Source organism: Solea senegalensis, linkage group LG18 (assembly GCF_019176455.1).
Source record: "Solea senegalensis isolate Sse05_10M linkage group LG18, IFAPA_SoseM_1, whole genome shotgun sequence".
Classification (NCBI taxonomy): domain Eukaryota; kingdom Metazoa; phylum Chordata; class Actinopteri; order Pleuronectiformes; family Soleidae; genus Solea; species Solea senegalensis.
Genome location: NC_058041.1, coordinates 9,818,206 through 9,835,470, shown reverse-complemented (window position 1 = coordinate 9,835,470; position 17,265 = coordinate 9,818,206). Strand labels below are relative to the sequence as shown.

The following is a 17,265-nucleotide window of genomic DNA, read 5'->3' as shown; positions in this document are numbered from 1 at the left end:
AATATAAACATGCAAAAAAACAACAACTATATGGAATGAAATAGCCTAATCTTATTTCAATCTAATCTTGCAGTTTTTGTGATGAGTAATTTGAACCTTCGAGATGCATGATGTTGTATTGTGAAAACAAACAAACATAAGTGGTCTACTACTGAGCCAGCCCACATCCTAAATAATTTCCCCATAAGAAGTATTAGGAGGTGTCACATGTCTAAGAGTGAGTTGCTGCCGTAGAAACAGTGCTGTGCTGTGTGTTTGACTTTGTGTAACGTTGTGTGTGACTGATTCAGAGTGAGACTTGCAAACAGCCTCTTCTTCTTTCCTCACAAAGCTTGTTATTGTGCAGTCTTGCTCTCCTCAGAGGCAGAATGTACTCACATTGTTTCTCCTTTGTGGCCCTTTATGTCCTATTAATTTGCTAAATTGCTATGGACAAATCACATTTAAATAACTAGCTTCCCATGATGGAAAAACCCTGTTGTTACCCCCAGATAACTTGCTTGGTTTCTAGAAAGATTGATATTACTCCCATGTCCCTCTGAATCTGAAACTAGCAGTTATAGCAGCTAGTTAGCCTAGCTTAGCCTAGCATAAAGACTGGGAACCAGGTGAAATAACTAGCATGCGCCCATCTAAACAATACTACTACTCACACAGAAGTAAACACACACAGCAGTTTGCACTATTCTTGTTAGGACTAGGTTTTGGTCTCCATGAGGACTCCTGGTCCTGATAAAAGTCCTGCATATTTTCTTTGTGCTAAGCTAAGCTAACTATTGGCAATGGGCCACTCCAAAGAAAGGACCCTCAAATACCTATTAAATGTTATATTGTTACCTGAGTAGTATATGTAGACACAACACTGTCCACAAGATAAAATAGCAATATAAACTGACAGTATCAAACGTCAAAGGGTGAAACCTTTCTTGTTTGAGTCTACATTAATATTCCTTTTTGTCCAAGCAGGAACAAAAAAAGGTTTCATAATTAAATTAAAAAAATATACATTCATACACAAGTAATATCAAAGAAAAATACTGTAAATGATATTAATAAACACAAAACATTGACACCAAAAGCATACAGGAAACACATTTAAGAAAAAAATATTGTCGCTTATATGCATGCATGTGTTAACACACACACACACATACACATACACATAGCTGTACATGTTCTTATTGGCATTAACATGTACGTTTAAGACATTATATTTGGACCCAAAAACAGAATAAATATTAATAAAAGATAAGGGGGCCTTATTTTTTTTTATTATTATGATTTTTGGTTTATTGAACAGCAGAACAGGGATGTCTGGAAAAATAATTTAAGGTGAAAGTAGAACCACATTTTTGTTGTAGTTGGGAAATGAAGAATGCAGCCTTTTATTTCACTTATGGAGATTAGCTGGGGATTTAATTACTTTACTTTTTTGTTTTCTCTCTCTTTTTTCAATTAGATTTAGTCAGATCTCTAGACTCTGTCCGTCTCTTTCTCACGAAGTTGACCCGTTTTGTCCATATCTTGGTGTCTGAATGGATATTTTTCTGTTGTAAAACTTTTAATGTAATATTTCTTTAACTTGACTCTTTAACTCTAATAAACTAGTGTCTAGTTTAATGGACACTGATCCGTCTCTCTTGTGGCCCAACATGACTGATTACCCCGGCAACCACTGCACATGTGTCACTCAATGCACAGTGGCCATTTTAACACGTTTTAGCAGCAAAAGCAAAGGTATTACTGATCAAGGACAGTGTGACAATGATCCAACATGCATCAGAAAACTAAAGACGCTAAAACTCAGCCATCATTTGATTATTTTCACCTCTACGTTTCTTACTGTGACCTGTCACAATGGCTGCTTAGCTTTACAGACTAAGTGTAGACCTACAGAATAGTCGCTTAAAGAGTTTGTTTTCCTTTCTGGTGAATGTTTTTGTGTTTCATTTTCATGTGTTTGTTGAAATCTGGAAACAGAAGAAGTTAAAAGTTCTAGGGTTGTCTTATCAGTGGGTTAAAGCTTTTCCCCTCAGTGTGTGTGTGTGTGTGTGTGGGGGCAATTTAAAGGAGCCAGACTGTGTGTGTTTTTGAGATACATATCGGATGCGTAGGCAACCAGATTACTGCTTGTATCTCTCTTCTCATGGATCAGACAGCTGTTCAGCAGCTGTGTGCACAAGTGTGAGAAATTTTGTGTCAGGAGAGACAGATGGGGGAGTGTTAATGCGTGCGTGTTTGTCAGAGAGTGAAAGATAGAAAAGCAGCCCTGTAATTTATGCTGCACCTCCGACCCTACGTTTTTTTGGCCGCCTGCATTTCTGTTGAGGTTTGCTGACGTGAGAAATGGAGGCAGCAGATCAGACCTCTGCTTCCACCAGCATGAGAAGGGGAAAGGGTGGGAGGAAGACAAGGGTGAAGCAAAAAGAGGCTAAATGAATATAATGTTTTGTGTTTTGCGTGTGCTTTAACCACCGGATGACGTGAGAGGTGTCATTTAGAAACCGAATAGCATATGTGAATGACTGTATCCCACACACCATAAAAAGACATGAGATTAAAAGTTGTTTACTCTGGAAACAGCAGTTGGACCTTTCATTAAAATCCCATGATCTTCCTCAGCAGCTGGGGTTTGAAATATTCCTCATATTTACTGCACGACCATGTCATTCCCAAATTGTCAAACTTTTCTTTCAAGAAGGAACTTCTGAGCACATCACATGCTCTCTCTAAAACAATCTGCTTCAATCTGTCCACTGATTTTACATCTTTTTTCTCAAAACTCAGCTCTTTAGTCTCCCAAACTGGTTTTTATTTCCACTCCCCGTCCCACTCGCTCAGCTCAATCATCCCTCAAAGTGCTGGGTCGGGGAAAGAAGTAATGCAACAGTTTAATCGGGCAGAGGGGAGAACACATGCATGCATGTCTACTCATTTCAAGATTTGTCTTCTCCATCCTGTTTTCTCTCAGCAGGCCTCCACCCACACAAACCCATAAGCCCTGTTTGCACTTTTTCATTCGACACACAGATATGTCACATTTTGTGTGCATGGGATTTTTCCGTCTTTTTCGAGATATTATTCCTTAATCCAAGTTTACATTAAAATGGACTTGTGTTTTTGTTTGGTTTCCATATATATAACTTTTGAAAGTCTTATTCTGTTGAACACTTGCATGTTTTACCCGAGTACAGCATCAGTGCAAAGACATTTCAGTCTCGTGGAGAAACCACATCAAACTGAACTCTGACCCGTGAATCTACCAGAGCCAGCTGGAGGTAGCAGAGAAACACAACATACTGTAAATGATTGAACTTGTTTGTCGTAACGGCCAACAACAATCCATATATATACTGTATATATGATCAACCACTGCTGAAAATAGTTCCTAAATAATACACTTTTGCTCATTTACTGAACCATTTCTAAAATTAAACTACATCGTACATTATATAAAATACATTGACAGTAGGAAGTCTTTCAACCAACAGAAGAGAATGAGAGAATAGGGATAGATCACACATAAAGAGTTGACAGCAGAGAGTGGTTTAAATTTGTTTGTTTATTTGGAACCCTTCTCCAAATCACGTCTGTAATTTTTCCATTTCACAAAATATTTACAAAAAAGATACTTTATGTTGTTTTTTTGTCCTCTTCGTGTTGACTGTTGTAACAGCTCCTTTTAAGGATGACAAACCATTGCTTACATCTCACAGTCCAGTCTCGTTCTTCTAGAAAAAGTTCATGGAAAAAACAAAAATCCTCCCACCCTTTTTCTCTTTCACACAGTTTTCTCCACCATTGTTCTTTTTTTGAGTGCTTTTAAAAAAAACTCTTCCTTGCATGCTTTCAGCTGCAAACAGGAAGCCAAGAGCTTGTGTGCTTATTGAGAGGAAGTGACATCTTTGCCCTGCAGGAAGTACAATTACAGCATCATCAGATCCTCCAGATGCTTTGATTGGTTTGGTCTGTCCACTCTTGTCTTTTCCTCTAAAATCAGAGTCTCTCTAGACAAGCATGACCCCTACAGTTGTACCAAATAACACAAAGTCATAGTAATTACTAAATGGAAACAGTCTTTGTCAGAAGAGATTCTGTCGTGTCAAAAGCCTGGCAGCAGGAAGGGAGTGCTAGGAATAAGAGCTAAAATCCCAGAAACTCTGAGGGGACAAACTGGCCCTTCAGACGCAGGTTTAGTGTCCCTCTGCAGGTCACCTTCTCTAGTCCAGGCATAACAAGGCGTCCACAAGTGCATTGTGGGTGTTCCATGGAAGAGCGTTTTGTGTTCAAGCCGTACGATCCATCCCTGAACTCAGCAAAGAAAGGAAGAATGCCATGACGTCAGAAATCAAGAGACATGGAGGGAACGCTATCCCACTTTAAAGGATCTATCAAACAAAGTCAGCTGGGCAGAAGAAAAATATGCTAATAACATAAGGCAACTGACCTCTGTATAACTGGAGGGGTGATTACATCATAGAAATATTAGACGCTAAATTGGAAAGCTCAGCGACATTATCTTTTCCCTTTAGCCTCAGTGAGAAGCAATGAAGGTATGAAAAGATTTCTTATTTAAAGTTCATTTTCTAATCAATCCATCTCCCGCTCTATTAAGCTCTTTTGAAAAGACAGGACGCGTCTCGTCCTCTCCTCTTCGGCCTCTCCCGTCTTCTTGTTTCTCTGTCTGTGAAATGCCGAGTTGTGCCAGAGTGAGCAGAGGTTGGCTGTTTATGCATTTTATGTATAATACACTGAGCAAAAAATAAGGAAAAGTAAGAAAATAAAATCACAAAGAGATCAACCCTGCCCCCGAATGTGTGTACATGCTCTAAGTGTGTGTATGTGTGTGTGGATATAAAGATTTATTTTAATGTTTGGATAATATAACTGCATTGCATGTTTGTCCAGTTAGTAAATTGGTAATGGTGTGCTGTTTTGTGCCTGTCCACACACACACACACACATATACATATGTATATGTGTTTGTGTGTGTGTGTCCAAGCATGTATGTGTGTGTGTGTGTGTGTGTGTGTGTGTGTCTACTCTGTTAGCTGGTGACATAGTGCTTTGTAGAAGGCTGCCCATACAGCCCATAAAAATCTGCATGTCTGTGTGTCTGTGAAGCATCTATCCAGTCCCTCACTGCCAGGCCCTGCATGGACGGACCTCCAGAGGCCAGGCCGGGGGGAGGGGGGTAGTCTTGGGCGCTGACCCACGGGAAGGAGCCCGAGCGTGGGTACGGTGGATGGCCACGGTGGCCTGACACGGAGGGCACTCCGGAGCAGTAGCAGTTATCCATCGTACACACCAGGATCTTGCGGCCGCCGTACTGCGGCAGCACGGCCTGCTGTGAGGAGTGCGAAGAGCTGCTGCCTCCGGGAGCAAAGTGCGAGGAGCTGAACACTGAACCCGAATGATGGTTGGTCAGCGAGCCACTTCCACTTCCCGTGCCGCCGCTCTCGCTGATGTGAGAGGGGCCGCAGGGGCCGAGGGGCTGCTGATTGGTAGACTGGCCTTCTCCAGAGGCGGAGCTGGAGCCCAGGTAGGGCTGCTTGGCTAGCAATGAGGAAGATGATGAGGAGGAGGAGGAGGAGTCCTTGAAACCTGGAGCATTGGTTTTCCCAATGCTCCCATTTCCCTCTGGAAAGGCAGTGGAATGTTTCCGTTTCTCTGCACCAGAACCAGAGCTCTGGCCACTGGGATATGCAGGGACAGACTGCAGGAAGGTCGAGGGAGGGGTGAGGGGAGCTGAGAAAGACAAGGTGTGAAATAAGAGGAAATCAGTGGTGATTCAATAAAAGCACCATGATGACTGAAATGTCCTTTATTAAATCCATTCAGTGATTCAGTGAGATCCTACCTTCCAGAGTTTTCTTCAGACTCTTCTCTCTTTTTGAGATTTCAGAAAGGAATAGTTTAGAGTTAAGATTCCCGACTTTGTAAGGAGGGAGACTGCTGCCCACACATGCCTGAGACCTGCAGCGAATGCCAAGAGACACAAATTGTAGATAAGAATATGTCTGCTTATAAACACGACCTACATATCAAATGAACCACAGACAACAAAGTGAAACTTTCACATAAAGAATCCAGGTACAGCAAGTTTCATCTCACCTGTCTGTGAGGATTTTTACAGGCTTAGTGTTTTTCATGAAGCTCAGTTCCTCAGCCTTACTAAAGGCCGTGTGAATGGAGCTCAGCAGCTTCTGAGCCTCGTGGCGCTGTTCTCCCAGAGCCAAAACTTGGGCAGCGTTCTCCTGGCAGAACCGAGCCTGAGCCCTGTCCAGAGCCTCCAGTGTGCGTCCGAGATCCTCCTCTAGGAGTTGGTGCATCCGCTGGTACTGCAGGCGCACATCCTCTTTCAGCTCACACACCCTGTCCTGCAGGGTAGCACACATGGACAAACAGACATCAATGCATTATGCAACAATATTATGTTTGCCGATGTGTGTATCTGCTGTGTACTCCCACAGAGCAGTCTGCGACAACATACCTCCACCACACACTTGTCAGAGTCGAGCTTGCAAAGCTGTTCCTCGATCTCCTGCACTCGTTCCTCTACACGCTCCTGCTGTCTTAACAGGCTTTGCTGTGAGGTGAGAAACGGACAGAGAAAAGAAATCTGTAAGTCTGTGACCTCAGTTAGCCACTAGCATCCCCTCACCACGCCTGAGATATGAAGATTCGGAAGTCAACTAATCTCGTCTCCATACAGCACACAATCCCTGCGGGGGAGTTGAGAGGGGGATGCTGTCATAGCAACCAACAGCTATTTTGTGTTTTTAGTGACTGAGGACTAATGTGGGGGAGCTGGGGCAATGAGCGAAGACAGACAAATGGGCATACAGAGGCAGAAAAGGCTCCAGCAGCTCTCCCCTCTCCCCTCGGCAGACCTCCTCTCCCCTGTGCTGCACTTCATCTCTGAAATGTGCACATGTACTCACAGAGCAGAGGTTGCTAAACGGCAGCGCCCGTCTACTTTAGCTGGTCGTCAAAATAAAGGTTTGCTCAAAGAAAAATCAACAATCCCTTATGTTGCTCCTTACATTGACTATGATAAACAGACCTCGCTGATCCTCCATGTCATTAATATTTAATGTGAGCTATGAACAATGCTAGCTCAATATTTAATGACGCAGAGACTTACATAGCACAGAGCAAAAGATTACATAGAAATATAGTCTCGACATTTTAATACTAATAAAGAAAAGAATGAGTAGTCATGTAAGGAGCTCAGTGAGTGTGCATTCAGACACTGAAGTTCCTTTGAGCTAAATGGTAACATTAGCATGCTCCCAATGACAATACTAACACGCCGATGCTAAGCAGGTGTAATGTTTTGCATGTTTAACATTTTACAGAGCAGTCTAATTGGCACCAAGGAGTAAAACTCCGGCTGATATGGCAAAAGGTTTTAACATTCACTACCGATATCTGTGACGTAAATTTTACCTGTCAAAACTACAGTTTTTCCTCATCAAAATGACGTCACTTTTGCCATTCGTGTGTACAGGGTTTCAGTTGCAACTGAATTGCCTAATTCAAGTTTCAGATATGTACGATGTCATTATGACTGGTTATAATTCAAGTTCAAGTTTAATTATCCTCAATTAAAGACTGATATTTGTAACTGTAGTTTTGACTTGTCAAAATGACGTCACAGATATCTGTAATGGCAGTAATTTCAGGCAGTCAAACTTGGGGATTAAATGTTAAAAAGGCTTGCCGTAGGCTGAAGACAATGTCCATACTTGCAGGTGGTTCATGAGTAATTCATTGATTACTCTGCCAATTCATGTCTCCTAAGTCGTTGGTGTTTACTGTCAAAAGCTGCCAAGATTATATCTTCAAAATGCTTGTTTTGACCAACCGACCATCTTCAAGTGAACCCAAAGATATTAAATGAGCTATCAAGATGGGCCGAATAATTTATCTTTTTCAACCCACAATGCAATTTAAAAACAATGCAATTAGCAAATCGCAGTGACTACAGTTAATTCATTCTGCTATTGATGGTACTATGTGCTATGCAAACTACAAATATAATACAGGAAACAATATAAATCTTGCAAATTATAGAGTGAGTCATATTCAACTGTGTCATATACTAATACTCCATCGTGTTTATTTTTCACAGTGAACACTGAACTCGCATACAAATTTACCTTAAATTGTACCTTAAAACACAGGCAGGTTTTTGTCTGAAAACATTGGAATATTTGCAGATCCATTCAAGCTCAAGTCTGTAATTTGTTCCTGAAACACTTTCATATTTTATTGAAATCCTCTTTCATTTACTTATGAATAAATAAAGTTGTCTTAGGCAAAAAAAAGAAAATACTTTGGTAGTCTGGAAAAGCCTGCATTACACCAGACTCCTCCTGAGATTTTAGAAATGTCCTTGCTAAATGTTGGAGATTAACGCATATTTGGTTTGATTCTTATTTCGGACGTCGCGCTCATGACTCAGTAACGACACTCTGCCACTCTGTGACCTGCAGTCCGTTGACCTCACATTTTCGTATCGGCTCAGCTCAATTGGAACCTCACCAGAGCAGGTACTAAAAAATGCACTAGGTATCAGCAGAAAAAAAAAAAGTAGTCGAGCCATGCCGAGTCGTGCTAGAACTGTATAGTGGAAAAGTGCCATCATGTTTATTCCAGTATTGCGAAAGCTAAACACACCAGAATTTTATTTTTTCAATTATGGACAGCTATCAGGACATGAAGATATAAGACAATAAGTAAGACAATAAGTAAGACAGTGTTTTAGATAGGACTAAACATGATTATCAAATTGCCGTTCATGTTTGTATCTACCAAAATTTCATGACAAGGGGATATTTTATTCTAGACCAACAGCTGAAGTGTAGCTTTAACAAAAAAGAAAAAAAAATAGGCCGCCATTAATCCCACATGTCAATAATCATTTGTTTTTCACAGACTGAGGGTTTTATCATATACCATCATCATCATCATCAAAGTCCAATCATTCCAACCAAACAGCAGCTGATTTTATCATTAGTTCCCAGTGTGATCAGCTGCTGTTAGAGCTAGATTGGAATGAAAATCTGCACACTCCTGGGCCTCAGTAGCACATATTTGGGAATCAATGCCCTAGATATCCTCTCCCTCCCTCTCTCTCTCTCTCTCACACACACACACACACACACACACAGTTGGCATGGTTAAATCCAGGACTGTGACCTGGTTGTGCTGATTGATTGAGTTAGGCGCCGAGCAGAAGCCAGGGGGGGAAAACAGGGTCGAAGGAGCTGAAGCTTCCCAGAGAGTGGGTGTGGGGTAGGGTGAGTGGGGGTAAGTGAATGTGTGGGATACCTTTGGGGAAGAGAGGGAGGGTGGAGAAGAGGGTGTATACAGAGGGGATGGTGCACTTTAGCTGTCATTTCACCACAGTGTCTTCTCTGTCAGAGTCACCAGAGCAGGAGAGCAGAGCCAGAGGGAAGGTTGGACCTTGCCTGGGGTGACTGGTGTGAGCGAGTGAGGTGAAGTGGATGGTGGTGGGTGACAGAAGTGGCTGTAGGGTGGTGTGTGTGAAAAGAGGTGGGTCCACTCTACATTCCTTTGTTACATTCAACATGAAGGATGGATTATTAGCAGTTAGGATCATGAGGACGCAATAGCTCAAACACGAACAGATTAGAGCTGACGTGACTGTTAATAACAGTATTATTACATTAACACATATATCAAACAATCTTGAATTGGACCATCTTTTTTTTTTTACAGATTGTTGAAAATGAACACTGTACAAGACATGCCCGTCTCATAGTTTGTTCGTAGCCATAGGCATACAACATATACAAAGGCATCTGAAAGAAGCTAATATCAAACTTAAGTCAGTCTGGTTTTTAGGAGTGGGTGAAAATATCAATTTGGCAATATATATATATATGTCGTCCTTCCTCGTGGAATAAGATAATCGATACGACAAATATCAATATTTTAAATTAATAAATTAAGACACTCTTAAGTAAACATCCGTGACAGTTTCACTTGCAGGGCGTCCCTACTTGATGTCTCCTCATGGTGGCACTGCTCAAATGAAAGAGGGAAACTTGGGTGGAAGTTACACGGCTGAAGAAGAGGGAGTTTAAAGCGGGATAATGTTGCGGAGAAAGCTATGTTAAGAGATGCTCCATCCACGTCCACATCCACACAGTAGACTTTGTTCTCTACGTTATGAACAAATAGACATTTCACGGACGTTTTGTTTTTTTCCGTTCTTCTGATATCGTGATGTATCGATATATGATTGTCTTGCAATACATTGATTATCACAGAATGGTTGTATTGGGATATTATTGGCATTGTGGACGATGTATCACGTATCGTATTGCAAGGTACCCTGTGATTCCCACCTGGTTTCAGTTAAGTAGATTGGAGGGGAATGATCTCCACTATAATCAAATGTAAGTAAAATCTTTAAATAATCATATTTAAATGCATTGGACACAAAAATTGGCCCAAAAGCATTATTTTGGGAACAGGTTATCATGTTATGGTCAGATCATGATAATCACTTAAATTATGATCCACACATCAGCACCTCGAATAGTTCTCTGATTGATAAATCCCGGGTTAGATTTCTGTTGATATGTAACCATACAGGAGATGATGAATGAGTATCAGCATTAATGAGGATTTCTGAGAGCATTAATATGACAATCCTTCATTACACCAGTTGAAAGTATTTACCAAAAATTTGTTTTGATTAATAAATGTTGACCTCGATGGATTTCAGCTTCTTATATCAAAGGGTGTAATGGCATGTGTTTGTGCTGCTTCATACAGGGTGTCACGTTTGATTTCGGACTATGTAAAGTTCCCAACGCAAACGCATCACAATGTACCGAAAGGAAAAAGCACAAATATGTACCATTACAACTGTAGTTTGGGATGAGTGAATGACCACACCTTGGACTTAGGCAATATATAGTTGGAGCTTTTTTAAAGAACAAAACTACTAATAAACAAAATAGTGATCAATTGAGGAACAAAAAACCCTTCAACTTTGTTGTTTTATATTAGTTTTCTAAAATACCTGTGACTACATAATAGAGGTACATATATTTTCTCTGCAGCCTTTATCTGGGATGAGCTAATAAAAAAAAGTCTTGTCACTTGGCAGCCATCTTGGTTACACCCGTGGGCAGTAATGTGAGGCTAACAAAGACCTGGCTTTTATGTGAACAAAGAAGGATATATAGATAGATAGATAACAGCTTATTAAAACTATATGTGTAGTAAGAAAAAGTAGAAAAAGGCACTTGAGTTCTAATCAAAATATTGTTATGGAGGGTTATGGTTGGTAAGTGCATAATTTCACATTATCTGTCTTTTTCACAGCTCAGTCCAGAGCACTTTGATGCCACCATTTTACTTGACCATTGTGCCTGAAAAACTTGCAAAATAACTAATAAAGTTGAAGCATTACTCAATTTTTTATTTATGTTTCACTGGCATAATCCAATGTTCGACGTTGACAAAAATGTTAAGTCAATAAAAATAAAGTTAATATGACAGAGTACTACAAACACTTCCATCAATGGATAAAAACAAGACAAGGGCAATCAGAAGAGACGAAGAATAAGAAGAGCTCCAAACAGAACTAATCTCTTTGCGAGGTACGGAGCTCATAGGTTGATTTACCCGGATGTCAACATGAAGGAGGACACACGAGGAAAGCGGCAGAAATTACAGCGCTAGGAAGAAAGAGAAGAGACGACATTATGGTCGAATTTCACGTACGATGTAGTGGATGACAAAAACCCTTCATTAACTATGCGGAGCCAAACTCAAAGGGAAGAAAATACAACAAATTTGACACGACATTTGGAGGCGAGTCATCCAGAAATCCATGCAAAGGTTCGGTAAAGCACACACACACACACACACACACTAATGCTTTTTTTAAATCAGCTCAGCTGTTTAATTATGTTTCACTAACTGTCTTCAAATTGAAACTAAATTGTATTTTGATAACGACAAATAAAAATATTTTGACATGAAAACAGTTCTATCTGTGTTGTAAATTCAAATCTTAACAATAACATGTTAATACGATGATGGAGAAACATTTAAATAATACAAACAAACCCATTTAATTTTAGTCGACTAAAACATCTCAGATGAATAAAATATGACTATAACTAAATGGTATTTTAGTCACAAGACTACAACTAAAACTAAATAAGAAATTGCTGTCAAAACTAAGACTGCCATTGTTGTTTTAAAACCATCCACGCCTGCTGCTGCCATGATCACGGAATTTAACTGTGCTTGTGTCAGTGCAAGAACACCATTGGCTCACTGGAAGTTTATTCAGCAGGGTGGATATTACCAGTGAGAATTGGCTGATTTAATGCTCCAGTTGCCATCAAAATGTCACTCAACACATATGGTCACAGATATCTTACGTGTTTGTGCCAGTTATGTCAGTATTTATGATGTAATGTGATATTACATCAGATTTTTCAAAAGATATCTTTACTGGGAGCTGAATCTGGGTAAGACACTGTCTCTCTATTAATCGCCATACTCGATTATAGATAAGGTTAAAGCTGTAAATGTGAAGGATCTTAGAAAATATGGCTTTTATATTCAGGCCAGGTCCCACCTGACGGCCCTTCCTATGCCCCAGGTGTCCAATTATCTATACATAAAGCTGAGTCATAGCTTTACCAACAGGAAACACACCCTTCTATGAGCCAGGCGACACCCTGACACTGTGTTGGGTGAAGTACATGAGTCAGTCTGCAGTGAAGCCTTCATGGTTCAAACCTGTGACTGAACATCTCTGTCACAAAAAAAGGAAAAAGGGAGGATGTGGACATCAACTTCTGCTTGAACTGATGACAGAGGCACCAAAACCCCCAGGAAGAAGAGGAGGTTGATTAAAAAAGCCCAAGTAGACCACAGAATCAAGTGACAAATCACTTTAATCCCCCTTCCTCTCGACTCCACTTCCACCCCCCTCACAACCGGCGATCCCTGAGCTAGGATGCACCTGTGCTGGGGAGATAAGGCCCTCTGAGGGCCCCTCATTGTTCCACCCTCCACTGCATTGTTTGTCATTCCAACAGATGAGAATGGGGGCTGAAGTGGATCACAACTGAAAACTGCATAAAATGGACTAACACAGGCTCTAAAAAAACACTCTACATGTAATTGTTTTCCTAAAATGGGGAATTTGGTTCATGGTCGACTGAAGTTATTCCGTAAACACATGAACGGCTCAAGAATGGATCCTGGGAGCTTTGTACCCAGTAATCTTTGCTTCAAGTCTTCAATTTGGAAAAGCGTGGTGTTCTGGTGATGTTGGCTTGCCAATAGCAAATGTGCATTAAATAAAAGAGACTTCTGAGGGGCTGTGTTGTTTTCATGAGTGACAAATCAGTGTTCTCCATTGATTAACTGATGGTTTAGTCTATTACATAAGGGTAAACAGTTTCCTGGAGACGAGTTCACATATCCCATTGTGTTTGACCAACAATAGCAGGAGTTTAATGACTATGATATGGTCTGTTTATTGTCATAAAGAAATCATTCACATGTGAAATACTGAAGCCAGAGAACTTTTACACTTTTTGCATAAAAACCCCCCATGTAATTGTGTGTAATTAGTTTCAGGTCTATGTTGCCAATCCACTGGCTGTATTTCCATTTGTGACCACTGTGCTCTGAACAGGTGCAAGTGCATGAAGTTTGATTTGTGTACACATTATTTATTTATTTATTAAACATTCTTACTCTGATGTCGTTGCGTCTCAGCTCCACATCGGTGACAGTGTGGCCGTGGCTGGGGTGGCAGCGGGCGAAGCAGCAGTACTGACACACTGCCGTCTGCTCGGCCTCGCAGTGGTACAGTCTGTACTCGTCGTGCTGAGGGCAGGTCCAGGCCTTCACCGCCTCCGCCTCCACCAACAGGTGCCCCAGGGCTGAGCACGGCTGCTGCAGGTGTGTCTGGACATGGGATTGGCAGCACGGGGCGTTGCAGCGTAGGCAGACTTTCACAGCGGGGAGCGGTGGGCCTCGGCGGCACAGGATGCACTGCAACGCTGGCGTGGTGGCCTTCTCCACGCTCAGAGCGTTGTACTTCTCAACTATGTTGGACAGTTTGTGGTTCTTCTCCAGACTGGGCTTCTGTGTGTAAGCATGATTGCACTCGGGGCAGCGGGCCAGCGAGGAGTCTTTGGCCCAGGCCTCGCTGATGCAGCCCCGGCAGAAGTTGTGCTTGCAGGGCAGCTGGATGGGATCTGAGAACACGTGCAGGCAGATGGGGCAGATGAGCTCCTCCTCAAAACAGTTCCTCCATGTCTCAACCATGTCAGAGGCCATCATGGTGCAAGCAGGCATACACTAGCTCTTTTCCACTTCTCCCAAAAAAAAAATACCCTGCTGCCACTCTCAAAAAGCGTCTTGAGAAAAAAAAATAGAAACAGACGCAATGTCGTCCTGAAAGATCAGTATATATATATATATATATATATATATATATATATCAACCCTTGTAACCCAATCAGATGAGTCTCCCTGACAGATGATGGGTATTGCTTATTGCTGCAGCATGAAGGCAAATTCCAGAAAACTGAGAAGTGAAGGCTTCAGGAGAGAGGGTGACAACACCTTGGTGATGTCAACACACACAGCAGGGGCTGACGTTACACAGATTACAGTAAACGGTGCTAGAATTTCCTCTAAATCACACTCACTCACTGGGCCTGCCTTTACAGCTTCTGTGTGTGCGTGTTTCACAGGCCTACAGGAAGCTGGGCGCCTGTCAACCTACAGGTAAACCATGACACACAAACAAGGCACAGAGAACTAACTATCCACACATTTACTGAACATGATCAGGAGGTGAATCAAATCTCTCTAACATGAAAAGACACTTGATCCCTTTGCCTCTGCTGCTGCTTCCTTACCTTCAGAGCTTCCTTCACTACTGCCTACCGGATTAAGACTGAGTGCGGACCAGTTTCAGAGCCACAAACAAAGCATGAGAAGGGAACAACACCCTGATTACTATCCACACACAAACACACGGCTGTTGTTTAAAACCTGAATCTGTTTTATCAGGACCCGGGGGACGCCTGAATCCTCTGAATAATCAACGCAGCGCACTGCTTTTGTCCACTGAATCATAAATAAGTATCCGAGGAGCAATTTTAATAATACATACGAGGCAGGAAACACTGTCTCACAGGTCAGACGAGCGACGCAGGCACACACAGCGCTTCAAACTGACGTGAAAGCGACATGGATGAATAATAATAATGGTAATAATAGTAATAATAATGACGCCTGCGATGTGACACAGCGCGCATATCTGTACACAAGGCCTCGACGTTTCCTTCCCACCGGTTTTCTCTCGACAACAAAACGCCTTATAATCTCACACAAACAGATAACTCACACCCGGGCCACCGTTTCCAGGCTGTTTACTGCATAGTTAATCGTTTTAATAGTCGAGTCCAGCTCCTGCGCACAAAACAAAGGCTTTTAGGATCCGCAGGAATGTTGGCTGCTGTTGCAGAGCCTTCTGACTGGCTTCCCCCCTCCGACACATCTATCAAATATCTTGACTCCTTCTCCCTTGTTTTCCTCTTTTTTCTCGTTCAACTACAGTTATCTATTTTCACTTCGGACTCCACCTAATTCGCCGATAATTTTCGCCTCAGCCTTTTGCCAGCATTTTTTTTAAATTCCACTTCCTTATCTCGATTAAATCGCGTAAATTAGCTCCGACGTCACCTCACCATTTTCTACCAGAGCACAGGTTCAGATAAACACCACACTCGTTGGCATCGTTTCCTCCGACAAGGACGCTAATGAAGGCTGTGGCCATGATTTTTTAAAGCAGCCATATTTATATATTCAACTGATACAAACACGAAAATACACCCTGCTAATCTTAAAGGGGACGTCGCTTTTTTCTGCCCTTGTTAGGGCCAGCTGTCATCAGCCATCTTGTAAATCCTCATTTTCTTTAATTTTTTTTTTTTTTTTTTTAAAGGGAGATATCCGACGGTGGCGAGGCCGTTTCCACCAGAGCTGCTTCTCTTTTTTCGATAGCTGACCTACGCGTTAATGTTAAACACAGAGTCCGGTCTTTAAAAAGGAACAAACAAGCCTTTTATAGTTCGGTGTAGTAGATCCCAAACAGGAGACTCTCGACGTAGATCTTTTATCGTGGCCTGATGTGGTCGCTGCGTTCAGAAAGAGTCGACTCCACGGTTCATAAAAAAATCCTCCAGGGTTGTGAATAATAATATGTCTCCTCTCTTCCTCTCCCTCTCCCCCACCTCCTTTCTTTCTCTGTCCCTATCGGTCAGGCTTTGGAGAGAGGAGGAATGCAGGCGAGCTGGACGGCTCTCCAAAGCAGAGTCAAGCTAGCCAGCGCGGCACGACACTTCCGGTTAAACTTTTCAAAATAAAGAACTTGTTTGGCTTGAGCATAGTAATAAAGATAAATGGAAATCTGTTAAAAAGATGTATATATACATATGTATATATATATATATATATATATATATATATATATATATATATATATATTATCACAGGGTACAAGTACAATGTCCAATGTACAAGCATGTTACAAGCATAAGTAATGCGTTTACTAGGTGGATACAACTTTGTAATGTTTGAGTATGATAGTGGTTTGGAGACCCACTTAGGTTGTCTTGATTATGTGTTCAATTGTCATTTTAATCATTGCTTTATTGAAGAAGAAAACAAGTTAACCCTGCTGTTACATCATGTTCTGCTAATCTACACAAACATCCTAATTGTTTGTGAAATTCGGTGCAACTTAATCTTAGCTTGCTCCATCCACGTTTCACCTTTGGGGCATGCCACCTTCATGCACAGTTTCAAGAGTTTTTATGCATGTTAACCCATTCAAAAATGACCGCAACAACACGGAATAATAATAAGGATCTGAAGGATAACAATAGGAGCCGCCTCGGCTAGTGCGCTTCAGCCCCTAGCATTTGTGCTCAGGCCCTAATAATAATACACTCCTAATAATAATGATGATGATGATGAATATCCAAATGCAATGTTTTCATCAACTTAATTTACCTGCAATTCACATGTCTCTGCATGAGGTTGAGGGTGTATGGAATTTTGAGCAATGATTCATCATCACAATAATTGACCACACAATTTGAGGCTTTTGAAGACATACTATATTTAACTTTCACACACTCACTGGCCACTCCTTTATGAATTATATGT

At 41.4% G+C, this 17,265-nt stretch overlaps 1 protein-coding gene across 1 annotated transcript; it reads right to left on the bottom strand.

The window, feature by feature from the left end:
- Positions 1-3,543: 3,543 nt before the first annotated feature.
- Positions 3,544-16,427, bottom strand: trim8b (tripartite motif containing 8b). The gene is made up of 5 exons (XM_044013726.1): positions 13,774-16,427; positions 6,494-6,589; positions 6,115-6,380; positions 5,861-5,976; positions 3,544-5,748 (listed from the first exon to the last, which is right to left on the bottom strand). Exons 1-5 carry the CDS (start codon positions 14,377-14,379, stop codon positions 5,048-5,050), a joined length of 1,785 nt encoding a protein of 594 aa, XP_043869661.1. The 5' UTR covers positions 14,380-16,427; the 3' UTR covers positions 3,544-5,047.
- Positions 16,428-17,265: the final 838 nt, after the last annotated feature.